This window comes from Thalassophryne amazonica, chromosome 4, assembly GCF_902500255.1.
Source record: "Thalassophryne amazonica chromosome 4, fThaAma1.1, whole genome shotgun sequence".
Lineage (NCBI taxonomy): Eukaryota > Metazoa > Chordata > Actinopteri > Batrachoidiformes > Batrachoididae > Thalassophryne > Thalassophryne amazonica.
In genome coordinates, this window is record NC_047106.1 from 111,130,941 (window position 1) to 111,143,582 (window position 12,642).

The 12,642-nt window shown below is 41.2% G+C and overlaps 1 protein-coding gene across 1 annotated transcript in view; it reads left to right on the forward strand.

Moving 5' to 3' along the window:
• The first annotated feature begins 426 nt into the window (after positions 1-426).
• Positions 427-12,642, forward strand: part of LOC117508624 (T-lymphoma invasion and metastasis-inducing protein 1-like) — a 135,369-nt gene continuing 123,153 nt past the window's right edge. The window contains 5 exon segments of the mRNA XM_034168422.1: positions 427-565; positions 653-1,564; positions 4,048-4,508; positions 6,410-6,582; positions 6,743-6,967. Coding sequence (XP_034024313.1) covers positions 663-1,564; positions 4,048-4,508; positions 6,410-6,582; positions 6,743-6,967 — 1,761 coding nt within the window. The 5' untranslated portion in view covers positions 427-565; positions 653-662.

Sequence of the window (12,642 nt, forward strand, 5' to 3'; positions counted from 1 at the left end):
TAGAAGATCAGGTGTTGTATGTGTTGTGTGCATGGCAAGGATAGAGCCATTGGTGCTAATTTGCAGACATTGTGTGGTCAAATGTTTGTCATTGCAGAATATTGTGGTGGGTGATGAATAGCTGTAAGTTAGTTTTCCTTGTTTTTGCAGTCTCAAGAAAAATGTGATATATATATATATATATATATATATATATATATATATATATATATCGATAGATAGATATAGATTGTTTTACTTCATACATGAAAACAAAGAAGAAACAATCACAAAAAAAGACAAAAGAACAATGTCAACATGATGTGTTCGGAAGGGAGTAGGAAAAAGCATATGCTTATTCTGTCCTACCCCTTGTCCTACCTAAGTCCTTTTATTAATCAATATCTATACTGTGTGTGTGTATATATATATATATATATATATATAAATTTATCCAGCTGTAAAATTATTTCACCCTTTGCTATCTTTGTTTCAGATGCTTGTCGACTGTACTGGTGGCTGCAGGACCTGTCTATGTGGAAAATCCCCTGAGTAATATGCCAGAGAAGTCATTACTTTCCTGAAGGTAAAATTTCAGTACGCAGTTGTGATTTTTGACTTACTTAGCTGACATTGTTCTCGGTAAGTTGACGTTGTACCCTCTGTCTTTCAGCTTGTGAATCATGGGAAATGTGGAGAGTCACAATGGAGCTCATGTGCTCTATGGTAATGAGTGTGGCTATTTGTCACGTAAGCATGTGTCTCGCTCTCTTCGCATCTCCAACAAGCAGTCCAGACGCTCTCGACATGCTTTGTCTGGAAAAATACATCACAGGAATTCTGAGACAAGCACACGCTCCAGCAGCACCCCAAGCATCCCACAATCCCTTGCTGACAATGGCTTAGAGCCCTTCAACGAGACTAATATCCTGCCTGACTTTGGAAGCCCCATTTGGATGGACCGTGTGGCCATGAACCTGCGGCCTGTGTCCTTTCACAATGACCTGGCCAATCCCTCCGTGCATATGCACATAACGCTACCAGGGCCTACTGCCGAGGAGGTGCAGGATGACGACTTGTATGCAGGTGAGGTGACATATCTCCCAAAGATTCGGGACTGTTCCGTAGAGGCTGTCGGCTTCAAGAAGAAGAAGAGGTCCAAGTCCGCAGACATGTGGCGAGAGGACAGCTTGGATTTCTCCCTCTCTGACCTCAGCCAAGAGCATCTGACCAGTACTGAGGAGATCATAGACACGGCCATTGAGAGAGATTTCACTGACTGTGACGGCCCCCTGCAATGCAGTCCCCCAGATTCGACTGACAGGGCAAACTCCCTGGACGAGCTGTATAACCAGAAGAGTCCCGTCTGCAGGAAAAGTCATAGTCGCTATGCCAAGTGGCATAACGCCAACAGGGCTGTCGGGGAGGATGAGAGCGATAAGATGCTCTCTCCATCAGATGAGGATGGGAATGCTTACGGTGCATACACCCTTCCCTGCCGGCGTTCCCACTGCCTCTCCGAAGGCCTGAGCAGCCACCAACCTGCCTTGTCTGCCAGTATGAAAGGCAGGAGGGCGCAGACGATACAAGTAAGTTGTACCACAGCTTTACATCATGCTGAGTATTACACCACTAAAATTGAATGCTTTTCTCCTATGTGTTGAAACCAAACTGATTATATTGTGTATGTATACAAATCTTTGTGTTTACCAGTACTACAGCTTCTCATCTGTTCCACCTCCAGCTGTATTTGAGCCCTTACTCTGTTGTGACTTTGTTACAAATAAGCTGCCAAACTAATTAAGAAGAATTGGTTTTACAGGAGTGATGGATAAAAGCCATTATCCATTAGGGAGAGTAATAGAGTTAATGTTTAATAAACGAAGTAGTAATAAATACTGTGCTGAGTAAGTTGCATTCTTCTAGTTTTTAATTATGCCTATGTAATATGCCATAAATGTGTCTGCTACCTGCTAGACATGTCTGAGATTGTTGCAGGGGGATAATCGTATATTAGGAGCAGGTGTGGTTGAAGTTGAACAAGCTTGAAATTAGCTTCTTTGTCGGCAGCGGTGGGCACAGTTCAGCGAAAACATCAGTGGACCAATTAACTTCTGCTAAATTTAGTTCCGATAACTTTTAGACTGCTAACATATTTTTGTGGGCATAGTGAATGCAGCTTAATAGTTAAAAACATTTGTAAAGTCTGAAATCAAAGATTTTAGTGCCTGCCTGTTACATGTTTAGACGGACAGCTATGAGTGGTAGAACTCAGTCATCTGCAGGCAGAGAAGAGCTGACTACCAGAGAGAAAGGAAGAGGAAGGAGAAAAAAGATAATTTATTTTCACACCATACAGACTTGCAGGCGTATCACAGGAGTCATGGACAAGCAGACAGTTTTGACATATGGTTAAAATTTTAAACAAATGAATTTTGGGTACGTTATTGAAATTAACGTCGCCTTTGTTGTTTTACAAAGTGAAAATGTCAGTTATATGTTTTATTTTTAAAGTAATGCACTAATTTTGAAGGTTTTAGCATTTGCAGACACACATGCCACAATGCATTATGGGAAAATTAGTTTCCTGTCATCAGTGGTTGGTCGGTATAACACACAAGTTACTGTAACGTGTGTGTTGGTTTTTACAAATAAATCTGTATTTGTAAATGTGTAATTTTTTTCATTTGTAAAAAAAAGGCAATTTGAAAACTGAAAAATCTTTGTTATTCAGCACTTTTAGCGAATGTGTGGCAATTGCTATTCACACTGCCATGACCACTGCCCCAGCTAGTAGATGGCATTTGTCCCATAATGCATTGCAGCGTGTGTGTCTGTACTCTGTAAATGCTAAAACCTTCAAAATTAGTGCATTACTTTAAAACTAAAACATATAGCTTCAATAACTTGAATAATTTTGTTTAAAATTTTTCACAGTAAGTCAAAACTGTCTGCCTGTGCATGACTCCAGTGATACGCTTACAAGTCTGTATGGTGTGAAAATAAATGATTTTTTTTCTTTCTCTGGTCACCAGGTCTCTTTTGCTGAGAGAAGGCTGATCTGAGACAGAAGTGCTGGCTCGTTGTGTCAGTAGCTGCCAGTGTACTGAAGTCAATTCTGCATTTCTGCATTTCCAAAGCCCAGGTCTGATGGCCACCAAGGTCACTGCTGCTTATTTACTAAGATTGATCTCATCCATGCAAATTATCTGAAACATATTTTTCCTAATTGGTCACGTAAACTTTAAATGGATGGAAAATTGAAATCAGGATGCTTGTGACTGTTCTGAACTTTAGGCTTTTTAGGCTAACCTTAGCATGTAAAGTGAGTTTGCCTCTTGTCAGTACATAATTTATTTGTTTTCAAACAAAAGAGAGCAAAAAGAGATACATTTCTGATGTCTGGCCAAAACTGTGGACAAACAACCAAATTAGGTATGATGTCTGATTTACTTTCGATCTCATAAATTTGAGAGAGCTGACTCCAGAGTTCACCTTCTACACCAAGTTCTATATCCTTTGTATCAGCATCTTTGTCCATCAGGATTCTGTAGCGATGTGTTTTTTCCTTTGGATGCTGTTTTTAATGAGAGGAGGGGCTCGAGTTTAAAGCCCGTCTTATTTGAAACCCCTCACACTTTTCTTATGCTAAAGAGAGGAGCCCTGTGAAAGAGTGTAACAGTAAAATGTGCATGGTGGCCCTGTCACTGCAGGTCACCATCAGCCCACTGAATGGAGCTCTGGAGCATGTGATTGGGTCATGTGACCAGATGAGATACCAAACTCAGTGTAACCCCCTTCATCTCCCAGGAGCTTGTGGGCAGAAGAGGGCAAACCCTGCGGTGCCACAGCAAAGGCAGACTGTTCACAAAACAACAGCCTGAACCTTAGGATTAGCCAGCCATTGGGTTTTTGAAACATGTCTTCCCACAGAAGCACAGCTCAGTACTGTAGTTACAGAAGAGTGTTTTTGACACTCTGGGTACAAGCTATTATTTAGTGCCTGTTTTCACCGTGATGAAGAAAACACAGTTGCTATGTCGTCTTACCTGCTATTTCTGCTGCGACCCAGGATGTCACAGCTGGCGAGGGCAGCGAGTACGAGGACAGCGGCATCGACGGGGTGACTGCAGATATGCAGCACCAGCCCCGACGCTTCAAAACCATGTCGGCCTCCTTCTCTGTGGGTTCGGCGGCCAGCAGGAGTGTGTTTGCCGGGAGCGACAGTGGCAGCAGCAGTGGTGGCGGTACTCATGAGTGTGTGCAAGGTGTTTATGAGAACTTTCGTCAGGAACTGGAGATGAGCTCCTGCCAGATAGAAACCTTGGAGGAGGCAGGGTCAGCCCTGAGCGACGAGCAGAGCACAGTGAGCTCCGCCTACCAGTCTGACCCATTGCTTGGCATTGCCCAAGGAATGGTGCGCAAAGCTGGCAAACTCGCAGTCAAGAATTTCCTCGTTCATAAGAAGAACAAGAAAGTGGAGTCGGCCACCAGGCGCAAGTGGAAGAGTTACTGGGTTTCACTGAAAGGTCTGTTTTACCCAGAATGTCTCTGTAACATTTATTATTGTAACACCCATCCTACATTACTAATTCTTTACATTAATGTTTACATTCTTAGCATCCAGCAGTTGTTTACAATCCAGAGATACTTTCAAGGTCATTTCCAAACAGGCACAACAAACTTAAACATAGCTTTAACTCAAGTGAGATGCCAGCCTCTTCATATTTTATACTGTAACATGGACATGACTTGAAATTAAATCTGCACTGTTGTCATTACTTGTCAGCAATACTGCAATACTTAAGGTTGGTCACTGGAGCAGGCCTGGATCCAGACCGGTTTGGACCGATGCAGTTGCATTGGTCAGATTTTTTTACGCATCGTTTGTCATCAGTAAAAAAAAAAAAAAAAAAATCTCAAATAATCCCAAATAGTCCCGAACATGTCCCCGCGGTGAACACAGCTTTTGATTTGATCCCACAATGCACCACGCAGGTGTACACAGGAAAATTCAAACTGGATCAAACAAACATAGCGTCAGTCCAGTTGAGCCGATGATCATGGCATCCAGGAAAAACGTTGTGCAAGGAAAATTGGGCGCTTAGTTCAGCAAGAAACGGTGAGTGGTTTATAAATAGTTTTCAGACAATAGTGTGTTTGAAAGGCATTCTATGATGACTGAAATTACATTTTCGGTGGTTTTCAGACCATACATGTCAACCTATACGGATTGTCCGTAAATTATATGGATTTTTCCAAGTTTCAGAGTCATACGGACGTACAAATAAAGTCGGATATTCAGGGTTTGGTCTGCAGCGGGTCTGTAATCAACCGTTTCTGCGGCGCGACTCTACTTTGAACCGTGAACCATTGAAGCAATGCTTCGATCCACTAGCTTGTTCTTTGATTTGCTGCTCTTCAGAAAGGGCAAATCCACTTCTCAGAGCCATTAAAATACCGTCAGTCACTTTTGTGTGTATTAAAGTCACTAACTGGGACTCTTGTCTTGTTGCAGTCAAGGAACGAGAATCTTTCTCCGTTCCGTTGGCACAGCTCCAAACGCTGCGCAGCTGTCTGCTGAGACAGATTCCAGTCAGTATTAATAACTTCAAAATGAATTGCCGCTTTAAATAAAATGACACCTCTTACAAATGTTGTAATACAGACAAGAAACTACAGTCGACTAAAATGTTTTTTTCCTCCCAAAATGAGACGTGCTGCAAGAGCTCTGCTCAGATATATGGAAAGACTTTCATGCCAATAATATCTGAAAGGAAATGCTTTTGACAAAAACTACAGATTTTATTTATTCCTATTTATGTCCAGAGATCAAGGTTCCACCGTGTAGTTTATTATGTCCCAAGTTTAAGGATCCAGTGACCAATTTCATATTTATTTACTTTAAGACTCAATAAAATGTTGTTCAATTTCAAGTTAATCGGCTTATAAAGCGCCAAATCACAACAAAATCCATCTCAAGGCGCCTCACATAGAACAGTTCAACATAAAAAATTAAAATAAAAAAATTCAAATGCATAATTAAAAACAGAAGTAAAAGAATAAAACAGATAAAAAAAAATCATAAGAAAGAGAATAAAAATAGGCTTTAAGTCTTGACTTAAAAATGTCCACAGACTCCGAATGTCTCACAGTCGCAGGAAGACCGTTCCACAGAGTGGGTGCACGATAAGAAAAAGCCGAATAAAAGAATGAAGATTATTGAATAACAAGGCGTGTATGATTTTTATTTTATCATTGGGCAAAACGCATCTGTCAGATTTTCACTCTGGATTCAGCCCTGTGGAGAGCACTGGAATGAAATTACTCTCAAAAGTCTTTTTTTTAAATCAGTGTCATCAGGGCTGTGATAATCAAGTCTCTGTCCTCTCCAATGTGATGAGTAAATATATATTCTCTAATTTCTCAGGTTGCACTCTTTTCTTTTATGAGACTGATGGTCGTTCAGTGATTGACTACAACAGTGTTCCAAAGCATGCCATCTGGGTGGAGAACAGTATTGTCCAGGCTGTTCCAGAACATCCTAAAAAGGACTTTGTGTTTTGCCTCAGCAACTCTCTGGGAGATGCTTTTTTGTTCCAGGTAGGAGGACACTGGTATCATCTATGTTACCAAGACCTGTATGCTGCTTTTTGTTCATTTACATCACTAAATCAGCTGAGGAAAAGCAGCCAAGGCTTTTATTCAACCTTACATTGTTGGTGTGTTGACCTCTGATCCTTTGCTTTCTGCCTCCATGCAGACCTGCAGCCAAACAGAGCTGGAGAACTGGATCACAGCCATCCATTCGGCATGTGCCACTGCCGTTGCTCGTCAGCACCACAGAGAGGACACAGTGCGGCTGCTGCGAGCCGAACTCAAGAAGCTGGAGCAGAAGATTGACATGGATGAGAAAATGAAGAAGATGGGAGATATGCAGCTGTCTGCTGTCACTGACACCAAGAAGAGGAAGACCATCCTGGATCAGGTAAGGTTCTCCATTCTTCCTTTAGCTTGTGTGTCTACTTCTCTCTCTCTCACTCTCACTCTCTCACTCACACACACAGGATTCCCACATGTGAGAACTATGTAGAGAATGTTCAGGGCTTTTTCTCTGAGGAGATAGGATAGGTCAAGGAACACAAATCTCATTTTAAAGGAGCCCACTAATATTGAACTTTTACATATGTATTTCATTCACTGTTAATGCTGACAGTATTTTAAATTTGAAGGTAGTCTTCAGACTTGTTACCTGATGGCCATCACATATGGCCATTGCGTATTGTGAAGGCTTTGCACCCGTCCGTATGTCCATCCGTCTGTGCTCAGCATAAGGTCCAGCTCTATTACTGCCAGGGTCTTCAAATTCTCAGGGACATTCGGGGGACAACAGACCTTGGACTAGTTCAAAGATGGCTAACTTTGGCCTATTTTAAGAGGTCAAAATGTCACATCCTGTTTCCTATTTTTATGCTATGAATCATGCAAATCTTTTTTTGGGGTGGGGGGGGGGTGAGAACAACGTTTCTCAATCAGAAATCATAATAATAGAATAACAATAATCAGAATATCAGAGAATCTGGAGAACTTTCTACACGTAAGCTACTTGTTGAAAACCAACATTGAATGCCTGTTACCTTCGATCCCTCAGGCAGCACTGCATTAAAAACCGACGTCATTGTGTAAGGGGTCTGACCATGTGGTGCTCAGGAACACTTCAGAAAAACCATTGTCAGTTAACACTAGTTTGTCACTACATCTACAAGTGCAAGTTAAAACTCTACCATGCAAAGCGAAAGCCATACATCAAACACATCCAGAAACAACCGCCGCCTTCTCTGTGCCGAGCTTATTTGAAATGGACTGACGCAAAGTGGAAAATTGTGCGGTGGTCTGATGATTCCACATTTCCAAATTGTTTTTGGAAATCATGGACGTCGTGTCCATGACAAAAGAGGAAAAAGGACCATCCAGATTGTTACCAGCACTAACTTCAAAAAGCCAGCATCTGTAATGGTATGGGGGTGTGTTTAGTGCCCATGGCATGGGAAACTTACACATCTGTGATGGCACCATCAATGCTGAAAGGTACATCCAGGTTTTGGAGCAACACATGCTGCAACCCAGCAACGTCTTTTTCAGGGGACGTCCCTGCTTATTCAGCAAGACGGTGCCAAGCCACATTCTGCATGTGTTACAGCAGTGTCAGTAGGCTCCGTCAGTCAAGATTGACCATGGTAATTTCATCCTATCATGTATCTGGTAGATTGGGGCAGCATCTCTGTGACTATAGAGACCGATCCGAGAGTAACAGTCCCTGTTGCGTGGTCATATCTGTAGGTGGTCTCTGGTCTGTTCGAGCTGTTCTCCTTCCTGCGCACATGCCTTTCCATCGCATCCGTAACCAGCTTCTGTTCCCCCAACTTAAGTTGTTGGTTCAGGGTACATTTCCACCTCGGGCGGTTTTCTGCGAGGCTCTCCCAGTTGTAGATGTCTATATCAAGAGCTTTCATGTCTCTCTTGCAGTGTGGGTTCATAGTAAAAGAGTGCGGGTACTAGACTGGCCTGCCTGCAGTCCAGACCTGTTGCCCATTGAAAATGTGTGGCGCATTATGAAGTGCAAAATACGACAACGGAGAACCCGGACTGTTGAACAGCTGAAGTCGTACATCAAGCAAGAATGGGAAAGAATTCCATCTACAAAGCTTCAACAATTAATGTCCTCAGTTCCCAAACGCTTATTGAGTGTTGTTAGAAGGAAAGGTGATGTAACACAGTGGTAAACATACTACTGTCACAGCTTTTTTGAAACATTTTGCAGGCATCCATTTCAAAATGAGCAAATATTTGCACAAAACAACAGTTTATCAGTTTGAACATTGAATATCTTGTCTTTGTGGTGTATCAATTGAATATAGGTTGAAGAGGATTTGCAAATCATTGCATTCTGTTTTATTTACATTTTACACAGGTTCGAACTTCATTGGATTGGGGTGTGTAATTACAAAATTGATGCTTTATATGAATTAGCGGATGGGATGTTTGGTGAACAGTGTCACTGCTCACGCTGATTTTAAATCTGTACATGATGTTTTATGAGATGCTGTTATTTGCATAAAAATCACACTTCATTAACATTTAACACGCACATACACACAGTAAATTCATCCAATGTGAAGAGCAAGGTCTGTCATTTAATTCATAAACAAATGAAAAAATGCTTACATTTACACTTTATCTCACTGCGCTCCAGTGCCGAAGAGAGCTCAGGTTCTGCTGCTCACTAATCAAGTTACTTGATGTAAGTTTGGACACTGGAGCAAATGCTGTGTCCCATCCAATATTAACATGTCATTAACCTTTTAAGCATTATATTTATGACCTATGCATAAAATCAAATGAAATATACACAAAATAATGAAATTGAAATTTGCATCATAGTTAACTTGGAACTTGAACTTGGCTCAAGTTGGGGCTCTTACAGCAGATAAACATGACAAATGTTAGAATTGTTTTCATCTGAGCACAAGTCTTCAAATTATTTATTCTGTTCCACATTTTATTCTATTCCACATAGGCCCATTGATGTCTGAGAAGGGGCCACATATGGAGAAAAATGCCCCATTAGTTCAGGCATTGAGGGCCATTAGCCCATACCACCCTTTTGAAATATGAATTACTGATTCAGGATATTTATTTTTTTTCTCATTTCCATTCCAGTGTCAAATATAATAAGGTCATTGCTCTTTGAACGGATATGCTTGCATTTTGATGCCATATTATCATTATAGTGATAGCATTAAATTTTCTTAAAATGACATCATTAATATTGTGATGTCATTTTTTTGGTGATATTTTCTGAGGCAAGATATCATGACAGGCCTATCTGGTGGGGCTTCCACTACACTTTATCATTGTGTAGTGTTTACTAATAGACCAATTTCATAGCCTTAAGAGTGTGCATATCATGAATGCTTGGTCTTGTTGGATTTGTGAGAATCTACTGAATCTACTGGTACCTTGTTTCCCATGTAACAATAAGAAATATACTCAAAACCTGGATTAATCTTTTTAGTCACATAGCACTACTATTATTCTGAACACTACTGTATCTAGCAGAAATAATGTGTATTGGGATTGAACTGCAGTCTTTCAGTCTCTGCGTGTGTTTCCCCAGTAGAACAAAATATATACTGAGGGGAAGAAAAGGTGGATGAAAAAATCCTTTTCCTTTTTCCTCAGCTGTATAGTATGTAATCCTCAAGTTGCACATTTTCCTTTGACTTTGTGGAAAATAGTAGGCACTGCTGCTAGCTTGAATATACATTTTCTGGTCCGTTTCAGACGAATGCATGGGCTCTTCCATGAAGCAGTCTCAAGAGTAATGTAAGCTGCAAATATGCAGATCTGGAAAGTATCCACAGTGCTTCACCTTTTCCACATTTTGTTATGTTACTGCCTTATTCCAAAATGGAGTAAATTCATTTTTTCCCCTCAAAATTCTGCTCACAACATCCCATAGTGACAACATGAAACAAGTTTGTTTTTTTTTTTCAAATTGATTAAAAATAAAAAAAAATGAGAAATCACATAAATATTTACACCCTTTGCTCAATACTTTGTTGGTGCACCTTTGGCAGCAATTACAGCCTCAGGTCTTCTTGAATATGATGCCACAAGCTTGGTGCACCTATCTTTGGGCAGTTTTGCCCATTCCTCATTGCAGCACCTCTCAAGCTCTATCAGGTTGGATGCGGAGCGTCAGTGCACAGTCATTTTCAGATATCTCCAGAGATGTTCAATCAGATTCAGGTCTGGGCTCTGGCTGGGCCACTCATTCATGCCCTAGTCACACTGCACATGACAATAGCTGAACGACGGGAGGGAAAAAAAAAGTCATAAATCGTCAAGAAAAGGTGGTCGAATGATCCTGCACTTTTCCCGTCACCGAAAAGCCTGCGAATCAAAAACTCAAAAAGAAACGTAACAACACCGAAACTAACGAAAGAAAAACAAAGCGAACGTTGACCTTGACGCTTTAAATGACATCAAAATGAAACATTCATGATGACTTGACTGACAGCGGGTATGAAACTGAGCACAGCCAGCCTTGTGCTCATGTCCAAAGCACTTGCAGGTGCGGGATCTGGTTGTCTTGACAACAATGTGTGCGCATACACAGGCCTGGCTGGAATATGCATAAATAGTTAACGTGGTTAATAAAATGTTCTTGCCGCTATTGTTTCTGTATGAAAACCTTGCTTTTGTTCCCACACATGTACGAGTCATCAGCGATACAAGGATGTTACATTCAGCTTGTCTGAGCTTTAGTTACTGATCCAGTCAGATATCAGCATTTGTGCAAGACATCGGACTTGGGAGGTTGGACGAAGTTGGCAACAATTAAACAGAACACCGACATTACGGGAACTACTCAAACGATGAGGAACCATCAAGAGAGAAAGCAAAACGAAATAGGGACGAATTGAGGTTGTCGTTGTTATTCATTCATATTTTTTAACAGTTTAATCATTCTGACAAAATGCCAGCTACAGGAACAAAGTTGAACTACAGTTAAACAATGTCACCCTATATCCAGATTTCTTGTTTCATTTTGGCTTTGGTGTCCTTCGTTAGTGCCGTGTGACCGGGGCTTCTGCTGAAAGATGAACTTTCGCCTCAGTCTGAGTGTCAAGAGCGCTCTGGAGCAGGTTTTCATCCAGGATGTCTCTGTACATTGCTGTATTCATCTTTCCCTCAGTCCTGACTAGTGTCCCAGCTGCTGCTGCTCAAAAACATCCCCACAGCATGATGCTGCCATCACCATGCTTCACTGTAGGGATGGTTCCTGGTTTCCTCCTAACATGACGCCTGGGATTCATGCCAAAGAATTCAGTCTTTGTCTCTTCAGACCAGAGAATTTTGTTTGTCATTTTCTGAGTCTTTCGGGTGCCTTTTGACGAACTCCAGGTGGGCTGCCATGTGCCTTTTACTTGACTAAGTGCCTTCCTTCTGGCCACTCTACCATACAGGCCTGATTGTTGGATTGCTACAGAGATGGTTGTCCTTCTGGAAGGTTCTCCTCTCTCCACAGAAGAATGCCTGAGCTCTGACAGTGTGACCATCAGGTTCTTGGTCACCTCCCCGAATATGGCCCTTCTCCCCTGATCGCTGAGTTTAGATGGGCGGCCAGCTCCAAGAAGAGTCATGGTGGATCTGAACTTCTTCCTTTTACAGATGGCTGTGGCCACTGTGCTCATTGGGACCTTCAAAGTATCAGAAATGTTTCTGTAACTTGCATATTCATTGTATTTTTTGGTACTTAGTCTGTTATGTACAATCTTATTGCATAAAGCATCAAAAATATGGCACTTGCATTTGTAACAAAACACCACCAATCACCACATTTATAAATGGAAATGTCTAATGTAGTTTTCTATGGCTGTTTTCCCAAAGTGAAGAAGCTTTTATGTCTCACTGCTTATTTATCTGTGACTCTATTTTATTGTTAAATAAAGTGTCATTTGGGTGTATGGTATTTTAGAATGATGTCCTTAAAAAACACGGTTTGGTATAGTTTTAAAACTTTAGCTTTAGATTACATATTACAGAGAAAATAGTACCCTCACAGTCAAGTGTTTTTATCATGATGGAGATTCAGGA